Source organism: Leopardus geoffroyi, chromosome B4 (assembly GCF_018350155.1).
Source record: "Leopardus geoffroyi isolate Oge1 chromosome B4, O.geoffroyi_Oge1_pat1.0, whole genome shotgun sequence".
Lineage (NCBI taxonomy): Eukaryota > Metazoa > Chordata > Mammalia > Carnivora > Felidae > Leopardus > Leopardus geoffroyi.
In genome coordinates, this window is record NC_059341.1 from 35,653,175 (window position 1) to 35,676,822 (window position 23,648).

At 40.6% G+C, this 23,648-nt stretch overlaps 2 protein-coding genes across 2 annotated transcripts in view; one reads left to right on the top strand and one right to left on the bottom strand.

The window, feature by feature from the left end:
- CACNA1C (calcium voltage-gated channel subunit alpha1 C) overlaps positions 1-23,648 on the bottom strand; it is a 757,779-nt gene that overhangs the window by 696,683 nt on the left and 37,448 nt on the right. The window lies entirely within an intron of this gene.
- The window catches only part of DCP1B (decapping mRNA 1B), a 60,001-nt gene continuing 58,364 nt past the window's right edge, over positions 22,012-23,648 (top strand). The window contains exon 1 of the mRNA XM_045465362.1: positions 22,012-22,416. Coding sequence (XP_045321318.1) covers positions 22,267-22,416 — 150 coding nt within the window. The 5' untranslated portion in view covers positions 22,012-22,266. The remainder of the gene's footprint in view (positions 22,417-23,648) is intronic.

Here is a 23,648-nt window from a genome sequence, read left to right on the forward strand (position 1 = left end):
AGTCACTCTGGAAAGATCAACTGACAGAGACCTCCAGGGAAGGGAACTTCATGCTCAAGTCAGTCCCTCTCACTCCACAGGCATTTATAAATTCAAGTTTGCTGCAGTGCTTGAAAGAGGTTATACAACTGTTATGACGCAATGTTCAAGGCAGACAGCTACCCATAACTCAGAGGCCAAGACAAACAGGAATATATTAATAGCAGCCATAACATAAAGATAATTCATTTTCAGTATCTGGGAGCTAAGGGGATCCACAGATAAACTGTTAAGCATTTAGGCATTAAAGCAGAGGAGCTTAACAAATAGGGGGAAAAAAACAGGAGGGAGATGGAGAGAAGAAAGATTGATCTCCTTTGGAAACAATGCAGCATCTGAACCAATTAAGTTAAAAACAATTATGTGGTTATGGGCAACACCAGACAAAAAAGAAAAGACATTTTCCTAAATCCCCTTGCTCTGCCATTTGGGTGGCATATACTACCCAAGGGACAAAGCCTTTCTTAGTACTAGTAGAGAGATTATACCAGGAAACATTTTCCTTTTCTTAACTCCCCTCACCCCCAACATCGTGGTTCAGATTGCTGGCTTGAAGCAAGTAAACAAACAAACAAAAAACCCCTCACTGTTAGAATTTAATAAAACATCATAAGTACCTTTCTTTGGGGAATGGCTGGAAAGAATTAGAGGACTATTTCTCTACTTTTTTTTTTTAACTCATGAAACCTGAAGTAAAAGAAACATTTTGCATTTTAGTCTTGTTTGTTTGTCTGTTTTTTTGTAACATGGCAGGGAATGTATTTTGATTATGTACTCCCAGAATGTACACTGTGAACTCCCCAAAATGTCACAAAGGCTACTTAATAAGAAAATAGTCTGACCACCAAATAGGCTGGTCATCATCATCACACCATCTTGTACTCAGGCAGTAAACTCACATGAATTGTTGATAATCAATTAAAAAAATAATGATACCAATGTTTAAATCTGAGGTGTTAACATCAAAACTCAAATATTCACAAAAATATACTTGTACACAGTGTTTAAAAATTTTTTTAAGTTTATTTGAGAGAGACAGAGACAGCATGATTGGGGGAGGGGCAGAGAGAGAGAGGGAGACAGAGAATCCCAAGTGGGCTCCACACTGCCAGGGCAGAGCCTGACACAGGGCTTGAACCCACGAAACCGTGACACCATGACCTGAGCTGAAACCAAAAGTTGGACACCTAACCAAATGAGCCACCCAGGTGCCCCATACAGTGTTTAAAAGTCAGTTGATATTTTATCATATATGGGGTAAGACATGGCCTTTTGCAGAGGAGTGAAGGCTTCTGGCGCCTACAGCTTCCTCCACATACAGTGAGTCAATCTCATGCCTCCCAGATGTGCTCCCTTCATTCATTCCTAGCCTCTTCCCACCCCATCTTTTTTTTTTTTTTAATTTTTTTTTTTTAACGTTTATTTATTTTTGGGACAGAGAGAGACAGAGCATGAACGGGGCAGGGGCAGAGAGAGAGGGAGACACAGAATCGGAAACAGGCTCCAGGCTCTGAGCCATCAGCCCAGAGCCTGACGCGGGGCTCGAACTCACGGACCGCGAGATCGTGACCTGGCTGAAGTCGGACGCTTAACCGACTGCGCCACCCAGGCGCCCCTCTTCCCACCCCATCTTGCTAGTGCCATCTTCCAGCAGGAATGTGTATCAAACTGATCCACCTGTCTCTGGTCTTACTCCCTACCCCAATCAATTTTTCACACTGAAGTCAACATCATCATTCTAATATACAGATGTGATCACACCATGCCCCTCCTTAAGAGTTTTCAGGTCCGCATTCACTACAAGATCACCCAAAAACTTTAGCAGAGCCTATAAGTACTTCACCATCTTGCCCACCTCACCTTTTCAGCATTTTCACCTGCTCATCTCTCCTTTCCCCACCCAAACACATGCAGACCTCCAACCCCCACCTCCCTCAAACCGTGGAACATAGACATTAACACTCTTGTCTCCCTCCGTCAGCAACCATCTCTTCCATCTGATAGGTCATTAAAAATGTCAGCTCTTTCATGAGACTTTCCAACATTCCCAGGCAATTGATTTTCTTATTTTTCAAAGCATTCACACATATGTCTACCAGTAGAATAATTATTTGCTCTGTTGCTGTTTCTAGTAACTGCCCTCCCTCCTCAGTTATCCAAGGCAGGTGCTAGGAGGGAAATTGTTTGTCTTTGCATATGCAGTGCTTAGCACAGTACCTAGCACAGAGCAGGCCCTAGTAAATGACTGATAAATACAGGAACAAAAGAATTCAAGTGTTTACAACCTGAGAAAAGATGACAAAAACATGTGAGTTTAAGTACTTAACAATATAGATCAATGATAATTCAAGTCAACGAATATAAGAAATATGAGATAAAATCAACAAGTGTCAAAAAAATTCAGAGGCTGGTATTTTGTGGGAGGGCTTCTCCAAGAAGAGGTATTGGAGTCTTAAATGGACGAAGAGGACTTGAAGCAGAATACAGAATACAGAACTACACTCCAAGAGGCTGGAATGTGAGAGAAAAAAGAAGAGCAGGAAGGCTCAGCCTTATTTGGAGGCTAAAAATAAAGCAATCCAAGAACCATTTTAGAGGCTTTGAGTAAACTGGTGGGTAACAAAAAAAATGCCTGCCCCTCCATTGTGCAGAGCATACAGAGCTAGGATGGGAAAAGCATACTGTCACATTCACTTCTAGAGTCCCTGTGTACCCCACAATGTCCCTTGTTGTTTGCCTACCAGATGTTGGCCTGGGGGTGGGGGGATCACACACACTGCCCCTGCTCTGCTGAGACACCACTGCCTGGTATCAGCATTTACAGGTGCTTCATGGAACACGGAACTACAGAACATGTTTCTGTATGGCCAGAGATCATTTTTCCACCCTGACTCTAAGTAGAAGTAACTTTTCCCTCCAAAAGGGGCCTCCTCCCCTTCCCTACAGAGATCCCAAAGAGATGAAGAGAATTCAGTTTAGAAAAACTGGAAGCTACAGCATTTTGTTGGGGGTATTAGGAGGAAGCTAAGCCTGCCTTCCATAGAAACCAGTGCCCAGAGACTACACTTTGACAAGTCCATAAATGAAGCCCAAGAGGTAGAAGTTGACATTCTAGCACAGTCCAAACAAGAACCCTGTGGGGTATTCTGAGGAGACCTACACTGAGCCAGTACAGAGACTGTATCCATGGCCACACGGCCTGAAGGTTTGCACTAACTCCTCAGAGGAGGATGGATTGTTGATGCCATAACCTGCTTTAGTCTTCATAATTCATCACATATAAGTTCATATACTAAATGTATGTAGAGATCTTCTGACAGGTCAAGGGTGCAGATGCTCCCAACATCTGCAACAGAACTTTTGTTCATCTTAATCAAATCCTAAGATAAAAACCACATGTCAGAGACTGCTACTTATCTGCCAATATCCATTGGCAAGTGTCCCACATGGCTGCCTAGAATAAATATTTCATTCCCCTCTTCCAACAGACTGAGTTCTGGTTGATGGGCTAGGAAGGAATACGATGGCTGCAGCTTACTTTCAGTCCTCTTCTTTCATCCTGTTACCGGTACAGTGACTATGCCTGGAAGCCATCTTGGGCCATGCATGTGAAGACAACAGCCTAGGTGTGGAGGTTAACTTAACAAGATAGAAGGGACCTGGGTGTCTGACACTGGGAAGCACTGGCTTGCTCAAAAGAGAATTAAATGTCTGCCTCCATTTAATTCACTGTTATTTTGGGCTTCTTTTACAGCAGCCGAATCTGTATCCCATCTAAGGATGTCATATGCAAATATATGGCCCAGGTGGATCCTGCCTGACAGTCAGAGCCAAGACTCCATGGCCCTAAGTGGAAAGTGTGGAAAGTCTAGAAAGCAACCCCCTATGGGATTTTCTCATAATAAGCCTGTTTGCCTGTACATATCACAGTGCAGTGAATAAAAAGACCTCAGAAAATACCTCTTCATTGATCAAAAGCCTATGTACTTTGAGTCAAGAGAAGAAAACTCAAGCTAAAAATCTGTCCATTCCCAAATTACGAAGCCTTATAAAAGTCCTGGGCTGGATATGAAAAGCAGGATTTGGCAATTACTTACTTAACCCCCTCACTTAATTGGAACAGGTAAAACTAGTCGGAAACCCAGCTCTCCTAACTCTCAATCCAGTGCTCTCAATACCTTCCTGCCACTTTGAAAGAATTCACAGTCTAAAGGAAGACTAATGAGCAGTGAAATATCATATCAGGCAACTGATGTTATAAAGAAGGTATGGGGAGGATGTGTGTTATTACATGTTGTTTGTCCTTTTTCTTAATTGGCAGCCATAGGCTGAGTCACATTTACTTAGACAGGCACATTTTTGTTCAACTGGATATGCTAAGACAAATGAAGGGAGATATTCAAGGAGCGCTGACATGACCTCTTCCAGCTGACTTTTCCTGGAACAGTTACTGAAAGATCCCGCTGCAGCTCCAGATCTCACCTCTGTCGACTCTTGTGACGTCCGCCTTCCTGGCATTTACAGCAGTCTGCGGAAGTAAAGAGGAGAGCCAAGAGCTCCCATGTTAGCCAAAAGGAGGAAGCTCTCACTCAGCAGGTGGAAGTTTCTCCCGGGGAAATCCTGGAGGCTTGTTGTTCCTGTCAACTATTATAATGTGCCCATAAATTTCATCTGACAGAAAACACGATGTCAAAGGAGTAGAAAGTAACAAAACCAAAAATGTAAAAGCATCCTTGCCAGAACTCGGCCCATCCTCTGTGCACAGCATTGAAGATACAAGGAAAGAAGGCATCCACACGTCCTGTGCCCAGACCACTGCAGCTGCCCTCTGGGGCTTTCCCGGGCAGTGAATCAGGAGCCACAGAATGGAAAGTGGGTTCTACAGGTCATTCCAAAACATATTAACCTTCACAACTACAGGACACTAGATGCACCACACTGCCAAAAAGGTAGTTTCTTTGTTAGCTTGATTGTTTCATTGGTAGGCCCAGAACCAGTTAATTTTCAGGGCTCAGTATAAAATGATAATGCAGGGATCCCTGTTCCCAATACATTAGAAATTTTAAGACAAGGACAGCAGAGCATTAAACCAAGCTCAGAGCCCTTCTAAGTGGGACTGTGCAAGTTACATATCCCTGGGTAGATTCTACCTTCCGTAACATTCTCTTTTTATACCAGGCAGATTGGTTTATTTGTTGGGTATTCTAGCTCTGGATCCAAGCTGTCTGTATGCAAACCCCAACTCCTCTGTCTATAAGCTGGGTGACCCTGAGCAAGTTATTTAAGCTCTCTGAGCCTCAGCTTCCTCAGCTATAAGACAGAAATAATCACCTAGGAAATGACACATATAAAGCTCCTGACATATAAACACCCACTCAACTATTATCAACTATTACTATTATTATATTATTATTATTATTATTATTACCTAGGAGGATGCCAGTTGATTGAGAAGTGTTCTGAATGATAATCAGTGATTAGGGGATATTTGTGAACTCCATATCTAGGAATAATTTTACTACTGGGAAAAAATAGTCAATGTGTGGATATTTCTGTATTTACCCTAGGAACTATTCTGAGACTTGTTGTATATGGCACTAAAAAGTCAGTTCCTGGCCACTGAGGAGAAGTTACTGGTTGGCATATATAGGTTTCACACAAGGAAAAACTTTCTAATACACCATCTGTTGACACTGCCTAATGAGTTCTCCATCTTCAAGGGCATTCAAGGAGGCTTAACAACCATCTTGTCAAGACGCAGAGCAAATTTATGTATTAGGCAGATGGCATTCAAGTTCTCTTCCATTCCTGAGATGCTGTAGATTCAGTGTAGTTGCAGAGTTTCTATTCTGTAACTACAATGTCTAATTTTATTCCCTCCATGGCCTTCCACCAAATCAGCCCTTCTGTCTTCCCTTCTTTCCCCTTCAACCATTTCATTCCAGCCAAGTGTACTTATAGACTCGGGAAGCTTACAGCATCTAGAATTTTTCTCCTTCTTTTCTACTGTATCTGTCTTAAGGAGTCTACCTTCTCCCATCCCCCAGTGCCTTCTATTTTTATTCTTTCATTCTGAAGTTAACTCCATGTAAATCGACTTCAGGAAACCTATCCTGATTAATGATTTGGGAAGGAAGGTACCAGGAAGTAAAGGTGCAGAGCACAGATTTGGAGAACAAATGGTCCTAGGCACCCCATCCAGCTCTCCCAACTACTGTGAGTGACTCTGAGCAACTTATTTAATATTCCTGATCCTTGTTAATTTATCTAAAAAGTCTGGATAATATTAGTACCCATCTCACAGAGTTATTCTAAAATTTAAATGATGTAATGCATGTAAATGCTTAGCATGGTATCTGGCATACAGAGATGCCTCAGTGAAAGTTTGCAATTATTTTTATTGATGTCCATCAAAGGGCTTTTGCTGATAGGATTCTGTTCCTGCCTTTCCTTCAGCTTCCAAGAGAAGTGTGTGTGTGTGTGTGTGTGTGTGTGTGTGTGTGTGAGAGAGAGAGAGAGAGAAACTCTCTGAAAGAATCATATACCTTTAATGTTTGTCTTTAACCCTATTTTAAAGATTGTCCACCATGTTCATGCCACAATGCTGTATAGTAAGAAACATAAGAAGAAATTTAACAAATGGTTTCTCCCTACACAAAGTTAAGGAACATGAGAAATCAACAGAAACATAAAACCATCTACCATTGGTATTTTAAGGATACCATTAGGTAGTAAATATTAAATATGTGCAGTTATGTACTTCATATTAAGTAATATTTAACATATTATGGGCACTGAAAACTGAATCAGTCTGTCAGCAAATCAAACAGTGCTATAGTTAATAGTACCCTCTCACAAAAATAACATGTTCCATTAGAGGCCATCTGGATTCTACTTCCCATCCTTAAGCATCTCAACCTCTGCTTTTCCCCTTCCTCCTTCCTCCCTACCAAACCATCCATTCTGCACTATTCTGGGGCAGTTAAAGACTCATGCAGCTTAGAGCCCAAGTAACAACTCAGGGAGCCACCCAGTTTGACTTCTACCTTTTTCCCTCCAATAGCCTCCACAGAAATCAGGAATCCCATCTCTCAGCGGAGAGTGATAAATTTTACCCCCTCATCAGACAATGTTTAAAGGAGGGTTAATTTTTTTTTTTTTTTTTTTAATTAGGGACTTGGGACTGATGCTTTAGCTGGCTTCAGTTTATTTGCATGTTTGTAAGAGAGCTGGATTGGGAAAGAAAACCCAGCATGATGATAAGGGAAAAGCTCCATCTTTTGTTTTACCATTATAGTTTTATTCACATGTAAATTTGCGTACCTTGTTTTTAAAATCAGATGTGCCCTGTAATAAGTCAAGTTCTTTGTCCCTACCGGGTATTGGTCAAACTGAACTGATTTTCTTCTCAAATTAGTTGAGTCATGCTTGTTAAGATAGAGAGACCAAATTAGCTCTGTAAAATCAGCTACTGTCTTGTGCAATGCCCAAGCTTGGCTATATCTCAGTTGATGGATGAAGTGTTTGTCCACACCCTTGAATTTCGTCTTTCCACACTCCTTCACTTTTACCCCACTTATTTCTCAGCATTCCACCTTCCCTTCCATTCTGCCTACCACACCTATGAGTGGTGCACAGGAGCAGCTTGCACCAGCTGATGAGAGAAGATTGTTAAATTTTCAGAAGTTTTGTGAACCAATTGTTAAACATAGCAGGTATCAAATATGTAAGCTTACACTTAAATAAGTTACATTAAAAACAAAGGGAAGAAACAGTCAAAATCTTATCATTTCCTAACTGCTTTACTACATTTTGCCATTATCTTTGTTCTTGGACTTAATTAGGTCTGTTGAATTTGTATGGTGGAAAACCATAGGCTACTGAGCATCTCTTTCCTACTCCACATTCGACGTTTGTGTTGCTATGTGAAATCAAGTCTTAGAGGGAATATCTATAGCAGAGAAATCAGCAAAGGCTACATATCGGCCCTTGATGTGTTGTTTCGTTCACTGTTTAGACCAAGGGTCTGCAAACTCTGGCCAGTGGCTTGATTTTGTATGACTCTTGAGCACAGAATGACTTTTTATATTTTAGAAGGCTCTAACAAATATTCAGAACCTCACTTTGGTTGAGACATTAATACTGTGTTGTGTCAGTTTAGAAGGTAACCAAAGTTCTTTCTGATTTGTTGTGCTATGCTTTCCAGCCAAGATGCAAGCCTCCAGCCAGCTCTTCTTGCTTTCTTCTACCTCCTTCCTGAGAATGATGAGTCTGGCATTAGACTCAACTGACAAAGAAATGTGATACAGCACAAGGCAAATGAACCCAATCATCTCACCACCAGAGTTACATTAGCTCCACAGACCCAACAAGAGTAAAAATACGTTTTGATTATAAGAAGCATTGGATAAGGCCAAAAAAAAAAAATCTTCACATCACATAAGTGGATATTTGGCAATTATCCAAGTAATTGGATCAATGTAAGTAACCAGACCACTCCTCTCCTCTCCCTCCAAAAAGTCTATTTGGGAGTGTAATTATCTATTTTGCCAAAATTAACTGGATAATTAAAAAATCTGTATCCTTTTTTTTTTTAAGGGTGAAAACTTATCTCTGTATGATTCTGAAATCCATAAATGCTTGAGAGTTCTTGAAGGAGCAGCCTTCATTTAAAGACCAACCTATGAAGTAGCAACTGAATTCTTTAGATGTTCACCAAGATGGCAGTTCAATTTCAAAGCTGAAAACCAGCAAAAGCAAAACATTTCCATTGCCCTGACTCCTTTTCTTCTCCCCTGTGTGCCCAGGGTTTTGATACCATCACTCTCTGACCATACTAGTCCAGTTTAGGCCTTCGGTGTCATCTTTTTCTCCTAATAGGTTACCCTGTCTCCAGACCTATCTATTTTCTACATTGCAGTCAGAAGTATCTTTATGGAAATCAGATGTCACTTCTTTCTTAAACTTCAGCCTGTTGACTAGAGAATAATCTCCAGTCCCAAAGTCCAAGCCACATCCAGAAGCCTCCTAAGCATCTAGCTCCAGTCTACCTACAGTTGTATCCTTGATGAGCAGGAAGCTCATACATCAGTGATTCCCAAACGTTAATGTACGTTAAAGTCATCTGGGAGCTTTTAAAAATCCTGATGCCCAAGTCACATCCCTATCAATTAAGTCAGAATGTCTTGGGCTGAAGCTAGCATCTGGCACCTTAAATAATACCAAAACTATAATAGTATTTTGGTCACCCAGATTGCCTGGAGGACTAGAAACTGTTCTTAGAACTTTTACTTAGTTGGGGTGCCTTGGTGGCTCAGTCGGTGAAGCATCTGACTCTTGATTTCAGCTCAGATCATGATCTCACAGTCATGAGATCAAGCCTCATGTACAACTCTGTGCTGGGTGTGGAGCCTGCTTGGGATTCTCTCTCTCCCTCTCCCTCTGCTCCTCCCCCATGTGCACACTTGAATGTATCCTCTCTCAAAATAAATAAGTAAACTTAAAAAAAAAGAACTTTTACTTATTTATTTTTATAAATCTATTGACATAGTAAATACAGTGTACAGTAATTTGCTTTAGTGTATCTCCTCCATCAAACTCTAAACTGCTGGAAAGCAGGATCTGTTTTTAATTTTTTGTCATATTGACAATATTTAGATAGTATTCGGCAACCAAATAAGAACACAACAAATGTTTGTCACATCAAAGCACAAATGAATGAACAAATAAATCAATAAATTATATCAAGCAAGAGACACTAAACAGAATGAAATGTAAAAAGCTTAAAATAAGGGGTGCTTGGGTGGCTCAGTTGGTTAAGCATCCAGCTCTTGATTTCAGCTCAGGTCATGATCTCACGGTTCATGGGATCAAGTTCGTTCCAAGCTAGAGCCTGTTTGGGATTCTTTTTCCCTCTCTCTCTGCCCCTCCCCTCCTCACTTGCTCTCTCTCTCTCTCTCAAAAATAAATAGACAACCTCATGAAGATAAAAGGCTTCTGCACAGCAAAGGAAACAACCAACAAAACTAAAAGGCAACCAACGGAATGGGAAAAGATATTTGCAAATGACATATCGGACAAAGGGCTAGTATCCAAAATCTATAAAGAGCTCACCAAACTCCACACCCAAAAAAACAAATAATCCAGTGAAGAAATGGGCAGAAAACATGAATAGACACTTCTCTAAAGAAGACATCCAGATGGCCAACAGGCACGTGAAAAGATGCTCAACATCGCTCCTCATCAGGGAAATACAAATCAAAACCACACTCAGATATCACCTCACGCCAGTCAGAGTGGCCAAAATGAACAAATCAGGAGACTATAGATGCTGGAGAGGATGTGGAGAAATGGGAACCCTCTTGCACTGTTGGTGGGAATGCAAATTGGTGCAGCCACTCTGGAAAACAGTGTGGAGGTTCCTCAAAAAATTAAAAATAGACCTACCCTATGACCCAGCAGTAGCTCTGCTAGGAATTTACCCAAGGGATACAGGAGTACTGATGCATAGGGGCACTTGTACCCCAATGTTTATAGCAGCACTCTCAACAATAGCCAAATTGTGGAAAAAGCCTAAATGTCCATCAACTGATGAATGAATAAAGAAATTGTGGTTTATATACACAATGGAGTACTACATGGAAATGAGAAAGAATATGGCCCTTTGTAGCAACGTGGATGGAACTGGAGAGTGTGATGCTAAGTGAAATAAGCCATACAGAGAAAGACAGATACCATATGTTTTCACTCTTATGTGGATCCTGAGAAATTTAACAGAAACCCATGGAGGAGGGGAAGGAAAAAAAAAAAAAAAGAGGTTAGAGTGGAAGAGAGCCAAAGCATAAGAGACTCTTAAAAACTGAGAACTGAGGGCTGATGGGGGGTGGGAGGGAGGAGAGGGTAGGTGATGGGCATTGAAGAGGGCATCTTTTGGGATGAGCACTGGGTGTTGTATGGAAACCAATTTGACAATAAATTTCATATATTAAAAAAAAAAAGAAATGAAAGAGAGAACCTCACTGTATATCCCAAGTACATTAACAAGATAATAAATTATAAGCAATGCTATGACCATAAATTTAGTAACCTAGTTGAAATGAACCAATTCCTTCAAAGACACAATATCTCAAAACTTATACAAGAAGTAGGCAATTTGAATATCTATTAAAGAAATAAAATCAGTAATTAATAACCTCCCAAAACAGAAAGCACCAGGACCAGATGTGTCCCTGGCAAAATCTACCAAACATTTAAGGAAGAAATTAAATCAATTCTCTACACTTTCTTTCAGAGAGTGGGAGCAGAGGAAATATTTCCTAACTCATTCAATGAGGCCAGCATTACCGAAATACCAAAACCAGACAAAGACAGTATAAGAAAAGTACAGATCAATATCTCTCATGAACATAGTAGATTCAAAATTCCTCAAAAACTACTAAATCAGTGGTTCCAAGGGGTCAGTAGGGAAAGAATAAATAGGCCACACATAGAGGCTTTTTAAGGACAGTTAAAGTACCCTATATGATACCATAATGATGGATGACTGCCATTATACTTTTTTCCAAACTCATTGAATGTACAACACCAAAAGTGAACCACAGTGTAGACTACGAACTTTGGGTACCACTCTGATGGGGGATGTTGACAATGGGAGGCTGTGTGTGTGTGTGTGTGTGTGTGTGTGCATGTGTGTGTGCGTGGAGAGGGAGTATATGGAAAATCTTTGTACCTTCCCCTTTATTTTATTGTGGTCCTAAAACTACTTTGAAAAGTTAACAATTCAATTAAAAAAAAGAAATGAGTATGTCACTGTAAGGCAAATGGCTGATGGCATTTGTTGCTATCCACGAAATTTAAGCTTTTAAGTGAAAGCTAGGATTTTGAAAAATTTGTATGTGTCACTATGACCTTAATAGCATCCTGAGAACTTAAAGATTTTTCTCATGAGATTAATGATGATATTAGCAAATGAAACTTTTTGATATCGTGTCATGAACTATATCCGTATTTGAGAGACCAGCATAAAAACAGTTAACCAATATTGATTTAGGTAATCAGTACATGATATTACAAAATCATTCATAAGTAAAAGATTCTTGCAAAGTGCAAGGCATTGAATTATAATGTAACAGATTATGAGAAGTTCATTAATATGGTTTCAGATTCCATTTTGCAACTAACTTTAAGGAACTACCCCTTGTCAGTTTTTGGTATATTATCAAAAAGATTGTAGGCAATATTTTGATTCTTTTCATGTCCTTTAACCAAACTGATGTATCACAACAAACTGAATGCAGAGCCCATGTGACAATGTAGCTTTCTTTTGCTAAACCAGATATTAAAGAGGTTTGCAAAAAAATACAAAACAATGCCATTTATTGCATTAACTGTATGTTTTGGGAAACAGTTTTTTTCTAATAAAAATATTACTCATGTTAAGAAAATAAATAAATAAATAAATAAATAGACAAACATTAAAAAAAAAGAAGCTTAAAAGAAGGAATACTCTTCCCTATTTAAGAAACCAGGCCATTCATGTCATTTTTTATTTATATTTTATTTTTTAATTTTTTTAATGTTTATTTATTTTTGAGAGAGAGAGAGAGAGAGAGAGAGAGAGAGAATGAGTGGGGGAGGGGCAGAAAGCAAGGGAGACACAGAATCTGAAGCAGGCTCCAAAGAACCTGTCAGCACAGATCCCAACGGGGGGCTTGAACTCACAAGCTGCAAGATCATGACCTGAGCCCAAGTCGGATGCTTAACTGAGCCACCCAGGTGCCCCTTCACGTCATTTTTTAATACAGTGAATCATTTTAAAAGATGAAGCAGCCCAATTGCCACTGAATTGATCCCATAGGCCTTAATAAAGGTGGAAAGAGCATTGTCTGGAAATCAGTAGACCCACAGTCTAATCCTGTTCTATCATTGCCATTTTATTTAAAGGTACTTGATACCTTTCAGGTGCTTCACTTGTACTTTCTCATTTAATTCTCAACAACAATGCTACAAAGTAGGATTCACTAGAAACTTCATTTTATAGAAAGAAAACTGAGGTTGACATAGCTGAGCCACATTCAAACCTAGGAAGCTTGTCTTTGGCATACAGGCTGCCAACCATGCTGTCCAGGGACTTTCCAACCTGGCTGCAGTTAGACTCACTTTAAGGAGATTTACCAAGGCCCAATCTGAGAGTTTGATGAACTAGTCTGGGTGAGCCCTGGCCATTGGTACTTCTTTTTAAATGCCTTCCACCAAGGCTTGAGAACTTCTTCTCTAGGCTCTCTCTAAAGTGATGTAACCTTGGGGCATCTGGGTGGCTCAGTCAGTTAAGCATCCAACTTAAGCTCAGGTCATGATCCTGCAGTCCATGAGTTCCAGCCCCCCATTGGGCTCCGTGCTGATAGGTCAGAGCCTGGAGCCTGCTTTGAATTCTGTGTCTTCCTCCCTCTCTGTCTCTCAGAAATGAATAAATGTTAAAAAAAAAATTAAACTGATGTAACCTCACAAAAGCCATTCCTCTAGCTTAGCTTTCTTCTACACAAAGAAGAAGCTAAAACTACTTATCTTGGTGACAATTCAAGTTTGAATGCCTAGGAATTATCCCTGTCCCTCATCTATCCCTAATCTCAGGTATGAGCAAAGAGGGGGCTCCTGATATCTCCATATGTGGACTCTTAGTCAGCCTTCTCTTGGAGTTTTTAGCCCCATTGAAGGGAAATTGGGGCTATGACAAGCCAATACTATAGCTTACTTCATGAAATGCAGTGAAGGAACAAAAGCTGTATAGCTCCTTAGGAAGAATAAGAAGGAATAAATGTAACCCAATGAGTATGCCTTGCTAGCCCTACTTAAAGATGATCACTTAGCACTGGGGAAAGGGACAGAGTACAGAAGAGTCTACTGATTAGTAAACTAGCCCTTTCATAGCTGACAAGGTCTCCTCTGCCCTGCCTCAGGGTGACAAGTGTGAAGAAGTAGAGAATCCAGACTGCCCCCTTGGGAAGGGAGACCCCAAGGAGAATAAGGGAGGGCTGATCAGGTGAAAACTATCGGTAGTTCGAGTACATACTATTCATACAGATGAATACCTGGACTAAGACTTGGTAGTCCCTAAGGAGGAAAGGATTGCCCTTGGGAGGGTCTTAGTTAGTCGGCTGTCCTCCAAGACCAGAGGGTATCAAGGTGGCTTTAGGATGATGTCTACGGCCCCACTCAGACAAGTCTCTAGGGCTTCTCTAAGACCAAAAAGCTCAAACCACCCAAGAAAACTCATGATGTAAGAATGACCAGGGCCCAGTCTCTCAATCTTAGGGCCATTCCACCCTGGTCTGAGCCTAAAGAGAAGATATACAACACCTTTATTTTGTTATACTTGGCAATTCATTTAAAGAAACTGAAGCCTTTCTTGAGCTTCCAGCATGTGCTCCCATGGCATCCCAAACCTTTTACACAGCACCAACCACTTGATTGTCATTAGCTGTTTATGTGTCCATCTTCCCAATTAGACTAAACTCTAGGAGGGCATGGCATGCCTGTCTTGCTCACTGTAGTATTCTCAGCTCCCAGTCCGGTGCCAGTTCCATCATAAGAGCTTACCAAATGTTCACTGAGTGAATAAATGATTAAATGTAAAGGATATCTGACAAATGAATACAGCAATACTTCCTATCTACTTCACAGGGAAGGAGAGAGAGAGAGGCTGCCCTACTTATTACAATAATTCTCCCTGTTTAGACTAATCATGGTTTATTTGGGTTAAATAAACATGCTTGTTTTCCTGACATTTTCTCATTTTCTATAAAGCCCATATAATTCTTAACAAAAGCTACTAAAACCAAACAATGGATTCAGTGTTTGCTGTTCTTTGAAAATGTATTAACATTAAAGGCCCTCAGAGGAACAACCCTGTAATAACATGAGCGAGGCTGGCTAGAGTCATGGCCACTGCTCCTAGGAGTCTCCAAAACAGCAGTGAAGGTCAAAGCCCTGCAGAAGGCCGTTTATTACCAACAGGAAATGTAGAAAACACCCTGTCCTTTAATCTTCAAATTATCTCAAGGGAAACAAAAAGCAATGCTATCATTGGGCTTTATCCACAGAGGAAGGAGAGCCTTCTTTGGACACTCAAATCCTGATTTTAAAGCCTTGTATTTTATGACTACATCAAAATACTTAAAGTGTTTCAAAGAGCTCTTTCAGGAATACTCAGAACAGTTACAAAAATAAGTGTTATTACCCCCCCATTACAGACAAGAAAAACTGGTCTTGTTTCTACATGATTTCTCCTATCATCACAGAAATAGGTGAAAACCTATAGATGCTGATCCTCAATCCACAAGGCTAGTACAACTGTCAACTTACCTCTCCTCCAAAGACACTCAATATAGAGCCTGAAAGAGCTCCAGGTTCCTGCCAGCACATCAAAGTGTAGATCTGTATTTGCATTTTTTATATAGTGCTCCCTGTCCCCAAGTTCCCAAGGACATTATAGAAATAAATTAGGAGACTGGCAATGGCGATAATGTTAAAAATTAAGAATCACAACCATCAACAAACTAAAAATGGGGAGAAGGGTCACCTGGGTGGCTCAGTCAGTTGAATGTCCGACTTCGGCTTGGGTCATGATCTCACGGTTTGTGAGTTCGAGACCCACGTCAGGCTCTGTGCTGACAGCTCGGAGCCTGGAGTCTGCTTTGGATTCTGTGTCTCCTTTTCTCTCTACCCCTCCCCAACTCACGCTTTCTCTGTCTCTCAAAAAGTAAATAAATGTCAAAAAATTTTTAAGAAAGTAATGGCCAATGACTAAACATTGAGCAAGCCCCATCTTTGTACCAAGCGCTTTATATTCTAAGCACTTCGCATGCATTATATGATTTAGTTCTCATGACAGCCTGAAGAGGTAGGCATTATTATTGTTCTTAATTTGTAGATGAAGAAACTGAGGTCCAGAGTTTAACAGAACCCCCAAGGTTATATTGCTAGGAGAAGATGAGGCCAAGATTTAGACCTGGGTCTCTTTGACTCTAAAGCTCATGTTCTTAATCATTACACTATATTTTTTCCAAAAAGAAAGACATTATGCCACTATGACTGAATTAAATTCTCTGTAGTTTAGGGATATTGAAGGAATCCCAAATCCCAGAAAAATCAATCAGTTAAAGTTACTCAGAAATACTTCTGGTCATTAAGGTATCCCCTAAGCACAGGGCCAAAAATATCAGTGATTTAAATGACACTAGAGTAGAAATACAGGTCAAACCCAATTACAGTGGATCTCAAGGGAGCATTCAAGCTCTTATGGTATCCTGGAACTTTATTATATTAAATACTGCTTGCTCCAACTACTAGAGGACTCACACACCCTCCTTCCCTTTCTCTAAAGTCTGGTGCTTGTCCACACATTAAATTTAACCCTTGATTATATATTATGTTTTATTGTTCACCATTTTTCCATGTATGCTTATCTTCATCTCCTCGACTAGATTTTAAGTTCCTTGAGAATAAAAACTAGGCTTCAAACTTTGTCGCCCTTTCTAATTTATTATGTGCTTACCATGTGCACAAACTGGGTGCCTACTGATGTAAGTTACTTATTGGGAAGGGTGCTTGGATGGCTCAGACGGTTAAGCATCTGTCTCTGGGTTTCAGCCCTGGTCATGATTTCATAGTTGGTGGGTTTGAGTCCCATATTGGGCTCCATGCTATAAGCACAGAACGTGCTTGGGGTTCTCTCTCTGCCCCAAAATAAATAAACTTTTAAAAAAATCATTTCAAAAAACTAAATATACCAGGAGTCAGGAAACTTCTTCTGCAAAGGAAACAGTAGTAAATATTTTAGGCTTTGCAGGTCATCTGGTTTTTGTTGCAGCTGCTCAATTCCTTTGTTCCAGGGTGAGAACAACCACAGACAATACATTGAACATGACTGTGCCCCAAATAAAACTTTATTTAGGAAACAGAAGGCCAGATTTGGCCTGTGGGCTGTAGTTTGCCAACTCAATAGAGACTACATAGGATAGGCTTAAGGGTCCAGGCTGGGAAATGTTTTGAAATATCAGCATTTTATCAGCAGATTCTGTACCTCCCCCTCAGGCCTCTAGCCCATTTTTTAGGGTCCTAGCTTCTGACCAAGCCAATTGTTTTTCCAAAGCCTCTTTCCTTGGACGTAAGTTTAGTTCAGCACAATATTTTGCTGTTCATTTTTCCTTTGGGGATTCATACATTAGTTTAAAAAGAAAAAAATCAATCACAAAGTGAAGAGCTGACATGGTAGGGTTGCATCAATAATAAGTAATTAGAAAACTCTTTGAGGGGCGCCTGGGTGGCGCAGTCGGTTAAGCGTCCGACTTCAGCCAGGTCACGATCTCGCGGTCCGTGAGTTCGAGCCCCGCGTCAGGCTCTGGGCTGATGGCTCAGAGCCTGGAGCCTGTTTCCGATTCTGTGTCTCCCTCTCTCTCTGCCCCTCCCCCGTTCATGCTCTGTCTCTCTCTGTCCCAAAAATAAATAAACGTTGAAAAAAAAAAAAAAAGAAAACTCTTTGAATGTATTCCAGCCAGGAGTCCCTGACACTTTTTCTGACTGCTTCCTATAGGCTGCCATGTAAATCATCAAGGTAACTTGAAATATGTATTTCATCTGGATTAAAAATCTGCAGAGAGAGGTGATCACTCCTGGCAGCAGGCCACCTAACGGGTGGCAAGGATAAACATTCATTCCTCTGAACAATGACTGCTTCCATCTGAGAACAAGAGAGCACAATGAATGAAGACACCTTTCTCTTTCTTGATTAAAACATTCAGCCCTCAGTTTTGATGTAACATTACTAAGTGCTTAATGGGCTGCTATCTTGACCTAATTTCACTGTGCACTACACAGATTGCTCATTATTGTTTCTGGGATAATCTACAGGTTTGTTGAATGGAGGTGGTTCAACAGACAGTCATGCTATCTAGAGGGGGAAGAATTCTTCTAATTCAATCACCATATTCCACGGAGAAGTTAAGTGACTTGCCTAGAACTGTGGACTCCACCCAAGTCAAATAATCCTAAAGCCATTCCTCTATGGGATTGGTACCACTATGGTGAACCAGCTAGCACCACACACACCTAGGTAATTTGAGAGGTAACTCAGTTTACTATCCTTGTCCTAATGGACAGTCCACTAGGAATCCCCCACATCCCCACTCTGTCCCAGTACAAACTGCTTTATATGAAATTGGCCACATTCAATAACAACTTCCTGAATCATGTGACACAGAGCAGCCTGTGTTTGCAGAGACACAGCAGAGGGTCTATGCAACTTCTATGGTCCCTTCCACCGTGCACTCTCAAAACAGGGAGATTTGACTTTTGCCCTCTCAACTCACCCTTTCCTGAAGCCTTCTTAGCAATCAGGTGTTGAGACTCATGGACATAAGTTACCACAGTGGTTTTTGCATTTTAAGCCTATAATCTCTTTGTGTGGAATTCAAGGCACTTCCTCATGTTTTAGTATGTTCTGGGCATTGAGAAGTAGCTGAAAATATGTTGTTATTATAGAGGTCCTCTAAGCCCACTAAGCCTGACCCCTGACAATGAGACAAAATGAATAGGATTAGTAGGACTGGCAGAGAGACTCAAGGCAAAGGGAGATTAGAAGAGAATGTGCATGCGTGGTCTCCCCACACCAAAGAGCTCCAATTACCCCATGTCCACTCCAGGTCAGGTTAACAGAGGCTTAATCCTGTCAGTGGCTGGGCCCAGAATGGAGAAATTCTGATCTTTTTTACAGGCTCAAGCAAAGGTTCACCCAACAAGTCCCTTCCTTCCCCACATCTGTCCCTTCTCTTCTGTTCCAAGGCCTTCTGATGGCTGTTTCACATCTTAACTGCTTTGCAATCTCATGGAACACATACCTATATCTCCTGTATTATTTCTTCCTCTTTTTGTGAAGTTTCTGATAAGTATGTTTTAGCTCAGATTCTCCATCTTGTAAAAATCCTAGGACTGAACTGTCTGTGGAATTAATGAGCTCCTTGTCACACAAAACTTTGTTGAGATGAACTGAGCATTGACTAGGTAACTGGACAAGAAGGATCCTTCTGGGCTTCTATTATAAATAGTAATAGCAATGAAGAAAATAATACTAATGATAGTACAGTTATAATAATCATAATCATAATAGCTTTTTTCATTTGCAGAACATTTTATAGATTGCAAATCTTTTTCAAGTACTCTTTGTAACTTGATCTCATTTACTCTATAAAATTGGTAGGATGGATATTATTCAGGATCCCTAAGTTACAGGTGAGGTCACTTGCTGAAGGTGACTGATAAAAAGAGGTTAAAGTAATTTCCCTTTCCAAAGGGTGCCTGTTCCACTAGGTACTGCTGCCTGAAAAAGAAAGGAACCTTGCGCTGAAAACAATTGATAACACAGCTTCAAACCATTCCCTCCACTAGGAGAAAGAGGGCATTCATTAATTCTTTACTTCTATCATCATTTAGTACAAAATTCCTAGCAAAAAGGATGGTTTGTACAGACAGCACAAGCAGAACATTAGAATTTGTTTAAATCATTTTAGAATCACAGACTCTTAGGGGGTATCCTGGAAACTCCTCTTTCCCCTCCATTCCAACACATTCTACACTAGGACAAATGCAAAACTTAGAGGTTATTTACACAATAAAGAAAAGAGTACTAATAAAGTAGACTGTGTATTTCTGTCTCTAGATTATTATGCCCTAAAAAGTCAATTTATATTTGTTTACAAGTATTCATACATAGCTACAAAACCAAACGTTTTTCAGTTATATCCCTATTTTCAAACAAGGTAAACATATTCTGTTCCTGAAATTACCTTTATGGATTAGGTAGTGAATTCTATCTTAGTCATTGCAATGGTATAAAAATCACAGACCTGGACATTATTTATCATACTAAAAACTTGTTTTAAATTGTGGTGTACAAATTTAAATACCAAGTGTTAGCACATGTTTTATCTCATAATGACAGTTATAAAATAATCATGAAACCCCAAAGTTACCAATAGATGTTCAAGGTATCATAATGAGGCTTCTGGAAACACAATGGAAGTATGCCAGCAGTGTGGAAGCCAATGGAAGTTGAAGTGATAGGGATTAAAAAAGAATTCACCTATTGTAAATGGTCTTTTTACTAACAGAGCCTGCAATTTAGTATATTTGGATAAGTAATGACCTGTTTTACACAGGTTATTCAAATAGAAATTAGGTAGAAGTCTGTCTTTATCCTAGAAGGCTAGAGCTTAAAGAGTTTGGAGAAAAATAATTTTATTTATTTAAATGTTTATTCAGTTTTGAGAGAGGATGAGTGGGGGAGGGGCAGAGAGAAACAGGGATAGAGGATCTGAAGTGGGCTCCACGATGACAGCAGAGAGCTTGATATGGGGCTCAAACTCATAAATGTGAGATCATGACCTGAGCAGAAGTCAGACACTGAACCAACTGAGCTACCCAGGCGCCCTGAGAAAAGCAATCTTAAAAAACAGAACAAAGTTCTGTGGGCCAGGAGATGAACAATATGGCAGTGCTGAAGTCATTGCGACATTATTTTTTTTCTGAGTGTTATTTCTAATCCTCAAGGTTTTTCCCCTTTTCTTTTTCTTTTTTCTTACACTATGTAAAGTTTTTTTTTTAAAGATTCAATTTTTTTCAATCTTCCTCAGAATGTAAACTCTGAAAGATCAGGACTTGATATATTTGGTTCTTTTATCCCAACTCAGATTCCAGTATTCTATAAGTCAAGAGCTCTTAAAAGAAAAAAAAAAAAGACATTTAATAAGTAAATTTAAGCATCTCATGGTTTAGTTCAATAGAGTGAGCATTTACTAAGTTTCTATTCACAAGGCATTGGACCAACTGCTAGGGAGACAACTAGGGTGTATCTGTGTTCCCTAAAATATTGGGAAAGGTAGACTTTGCCCACTGGCCTCAAGATACAAAGGCAAATTCCTTTATAAAAAAATGTTAAACATTTACTAAAAGATTTTAACAAAAAGGTACATCCAGTTATACATAATCAAACTGACGAACATTCATCTTCTCTCAAGGTTTAAAGACCAAATCCTTATCACAGACTTTGTAAATGCCTACTGATCTCATCAGAAAAGACCTCAAGTACTGAGAAGCTGTCCAACTTGTGGTAGTAGATGTATGTTTTCTTAACTTCTATTTCTTGCTTGAAAGCTCAAAAATTATCATTGGCAACAATAATTGTCCTTGTTTTCCTGAAAGTGACAGATGCATGTTATTTATTTTTGAAAAAATATCTATCAAATATGTCTGAATAACCATAGTTTGCCCATCTTTCTTTCAAGTAAAAATAGTGTTCTATGAAAATAAAAATAAAAATATACTAACTCGGCTTTTAACTCAAGCACAGAAGTGTTTTCATGGAGACAAATATACAGTACTCTCATATTCAGCACATGTGCTTTGAACTTACTTCTTTCTTATTTTTTTCACACAGAATTTAAAAAGTGAACCAAAGAGTTAGACTCTAATAAAGTCAATAGTTTTTACTGCTTTATTGAGAACACTCTTAAGTGACACTGGCTTTTACAGTGTGGTACCACCGCCTTGATTCTTCCTAAGACACCTGCACTTTTACCGCCATTGTTTTTCCACCATTGGTGCAAATGTCAGCACAGTGAAAGAGGCAAATATATATTAGCATTGCCATGAAAATGGCTCCGACCTGGCCGATTACTGAAAGGGTCTCAGGAACTACCAGGGGGTTGGAGAACCACACTTTGAGAAGCTGTAGGTGTTAGTGCCTACAGAAATCACAGTTCTGTTTCTCCTCAGTTATTAAGGCTTGAGGCTTGAAGCTTATTATTATAGATTTGATCACTGAGCGTCAAAGAAAATACATGCCAAGACGTCGAACACATCCAAGAGATACACCCTATTGCGCGTGCAGCTCCAAGGCTCACAGAAGAAAACAGCTCTTGGGGAGGGGGTACAGGATTCAGACCTCCAGCCTGGGCTTGCCGTTGCCAGTGGCAACGATCGTCGCCGGCGGAAGTGCGGCCATCGATTAGTAATGTCTTGCGTCCGTCACAGGAGGTGGGGGCATGGCTGGAGAAGGAAGGCCTCCCTGGACTTGCGGTCGCCGCGTGTTTTCGGTTGCGAGGTGGCTCGCTCGTTCTGCGATCTATTGAGAGTGGCTTCCGACAGCTCGGGGTTGATGTCGGGGAGGGAGGGAAGATGGCGGCCGTGGCAGCGGGCGGCCTGGTGGGAAAGGGGCGCGACATCAGCCTGGCGGCCCTGCAGCGCCACGACCCCTATATCAACCGCATCGTGGACGTAGCCAGCCAGGTGGCTCTGTACACTTTCGGCCATCGGGCCAACGAGTGGGTGCGTGCGGACGCGACGGGGCCGTGCAGGCAGGGATAGGGTGGGGACGGGGTGGTCAGACTCGGGGCTCCAGAACCCGGTGAGGGGGACCAGACGCTGACGCCCTGGAGGTGGATGGAGGTGGATGGTGGTGGATCGCGGCCTGAGGCCGAAGCTGTGGCAGTTGGACTCCTGGGCCGAGGGTTTTGGGGGAGAGGGAGGCCGCTCTGAGAAGCCACCTGAAGTTGGGGAAAAGACTTAAATGTCTACGATACCCCACGTGGGGAGACCAGACCGATCAGGGACGGGACCCTGAGAACTGAAGGAAGGAGGGGGCCCTGATGCTTCGAGGCCGGAAGACTGATGTACTACGAGAAAGTAAAGCAGGGTTCTGTTACAGAAAACGTGGCTGTAGGGGAGGCAGAGTTAGGGGACGGATGGACAAACCGAGTTCTGGTTCTGGAACATCTGTCTTAGATGGGACGAAGAGAAGTGAAACCTTGGTAGAAGTTGTGAACTCAGGGAATACACCAAGAAAAGAGCAAGCATCGGGAGATCAAGGACAAAATGGGGCTGGTTCTAACACTTCGAAGGAGGCTGACGCTCTTGGGATAATCATTACACCACAGCCTACCAAGACCAAAATGGGTTTAAAATCTGAGTCCGTTTGGGAGCTGAATTATTTAGTGCACTTTTCAAAGCAAAACCCCAGTAAATAGCAGTGGGATGAAATTTAATTTTCCTCACAATTAGAATGGGGTAGGAGCACAAGACACTTGAGTCCTGTTGCAGGAATTACTGCGTGTGATTCTGTAACCCACCCACTTGAATATAGAGATGTGATTTTTCTCTTTTCCTCATATTGATTTTTGTCCCAAATAATATTAATCCATCCATTATATAGCCATCCATCATTTTTAAATAAGTTAGAAAACAGTATAAAGAATAAGGCCTAGATTAATGGATTTCAGGTGATTTTTTAAATGTATTCTCCAAGACATCAAAATTCAAGCAAGGAAAACATGCATATTGAACAAATTCACATATTTTTTAACATTTACATTTGTAAATGTACATAGCCTCTTTATCTCTAGTGTGGATCTTGAGCAGTCTGTAATAAAAATTCACCTGAAAATCATTAACAAAAGTAAAAAGATTAAAAAGGAGACCCAAAAATGGGGGAGAAGAGAATAGCTTTGCCTGAAGTTCTTAACTGAGGAAATTTACTGGAATGGAGCAAGGAGTTTAGGTCT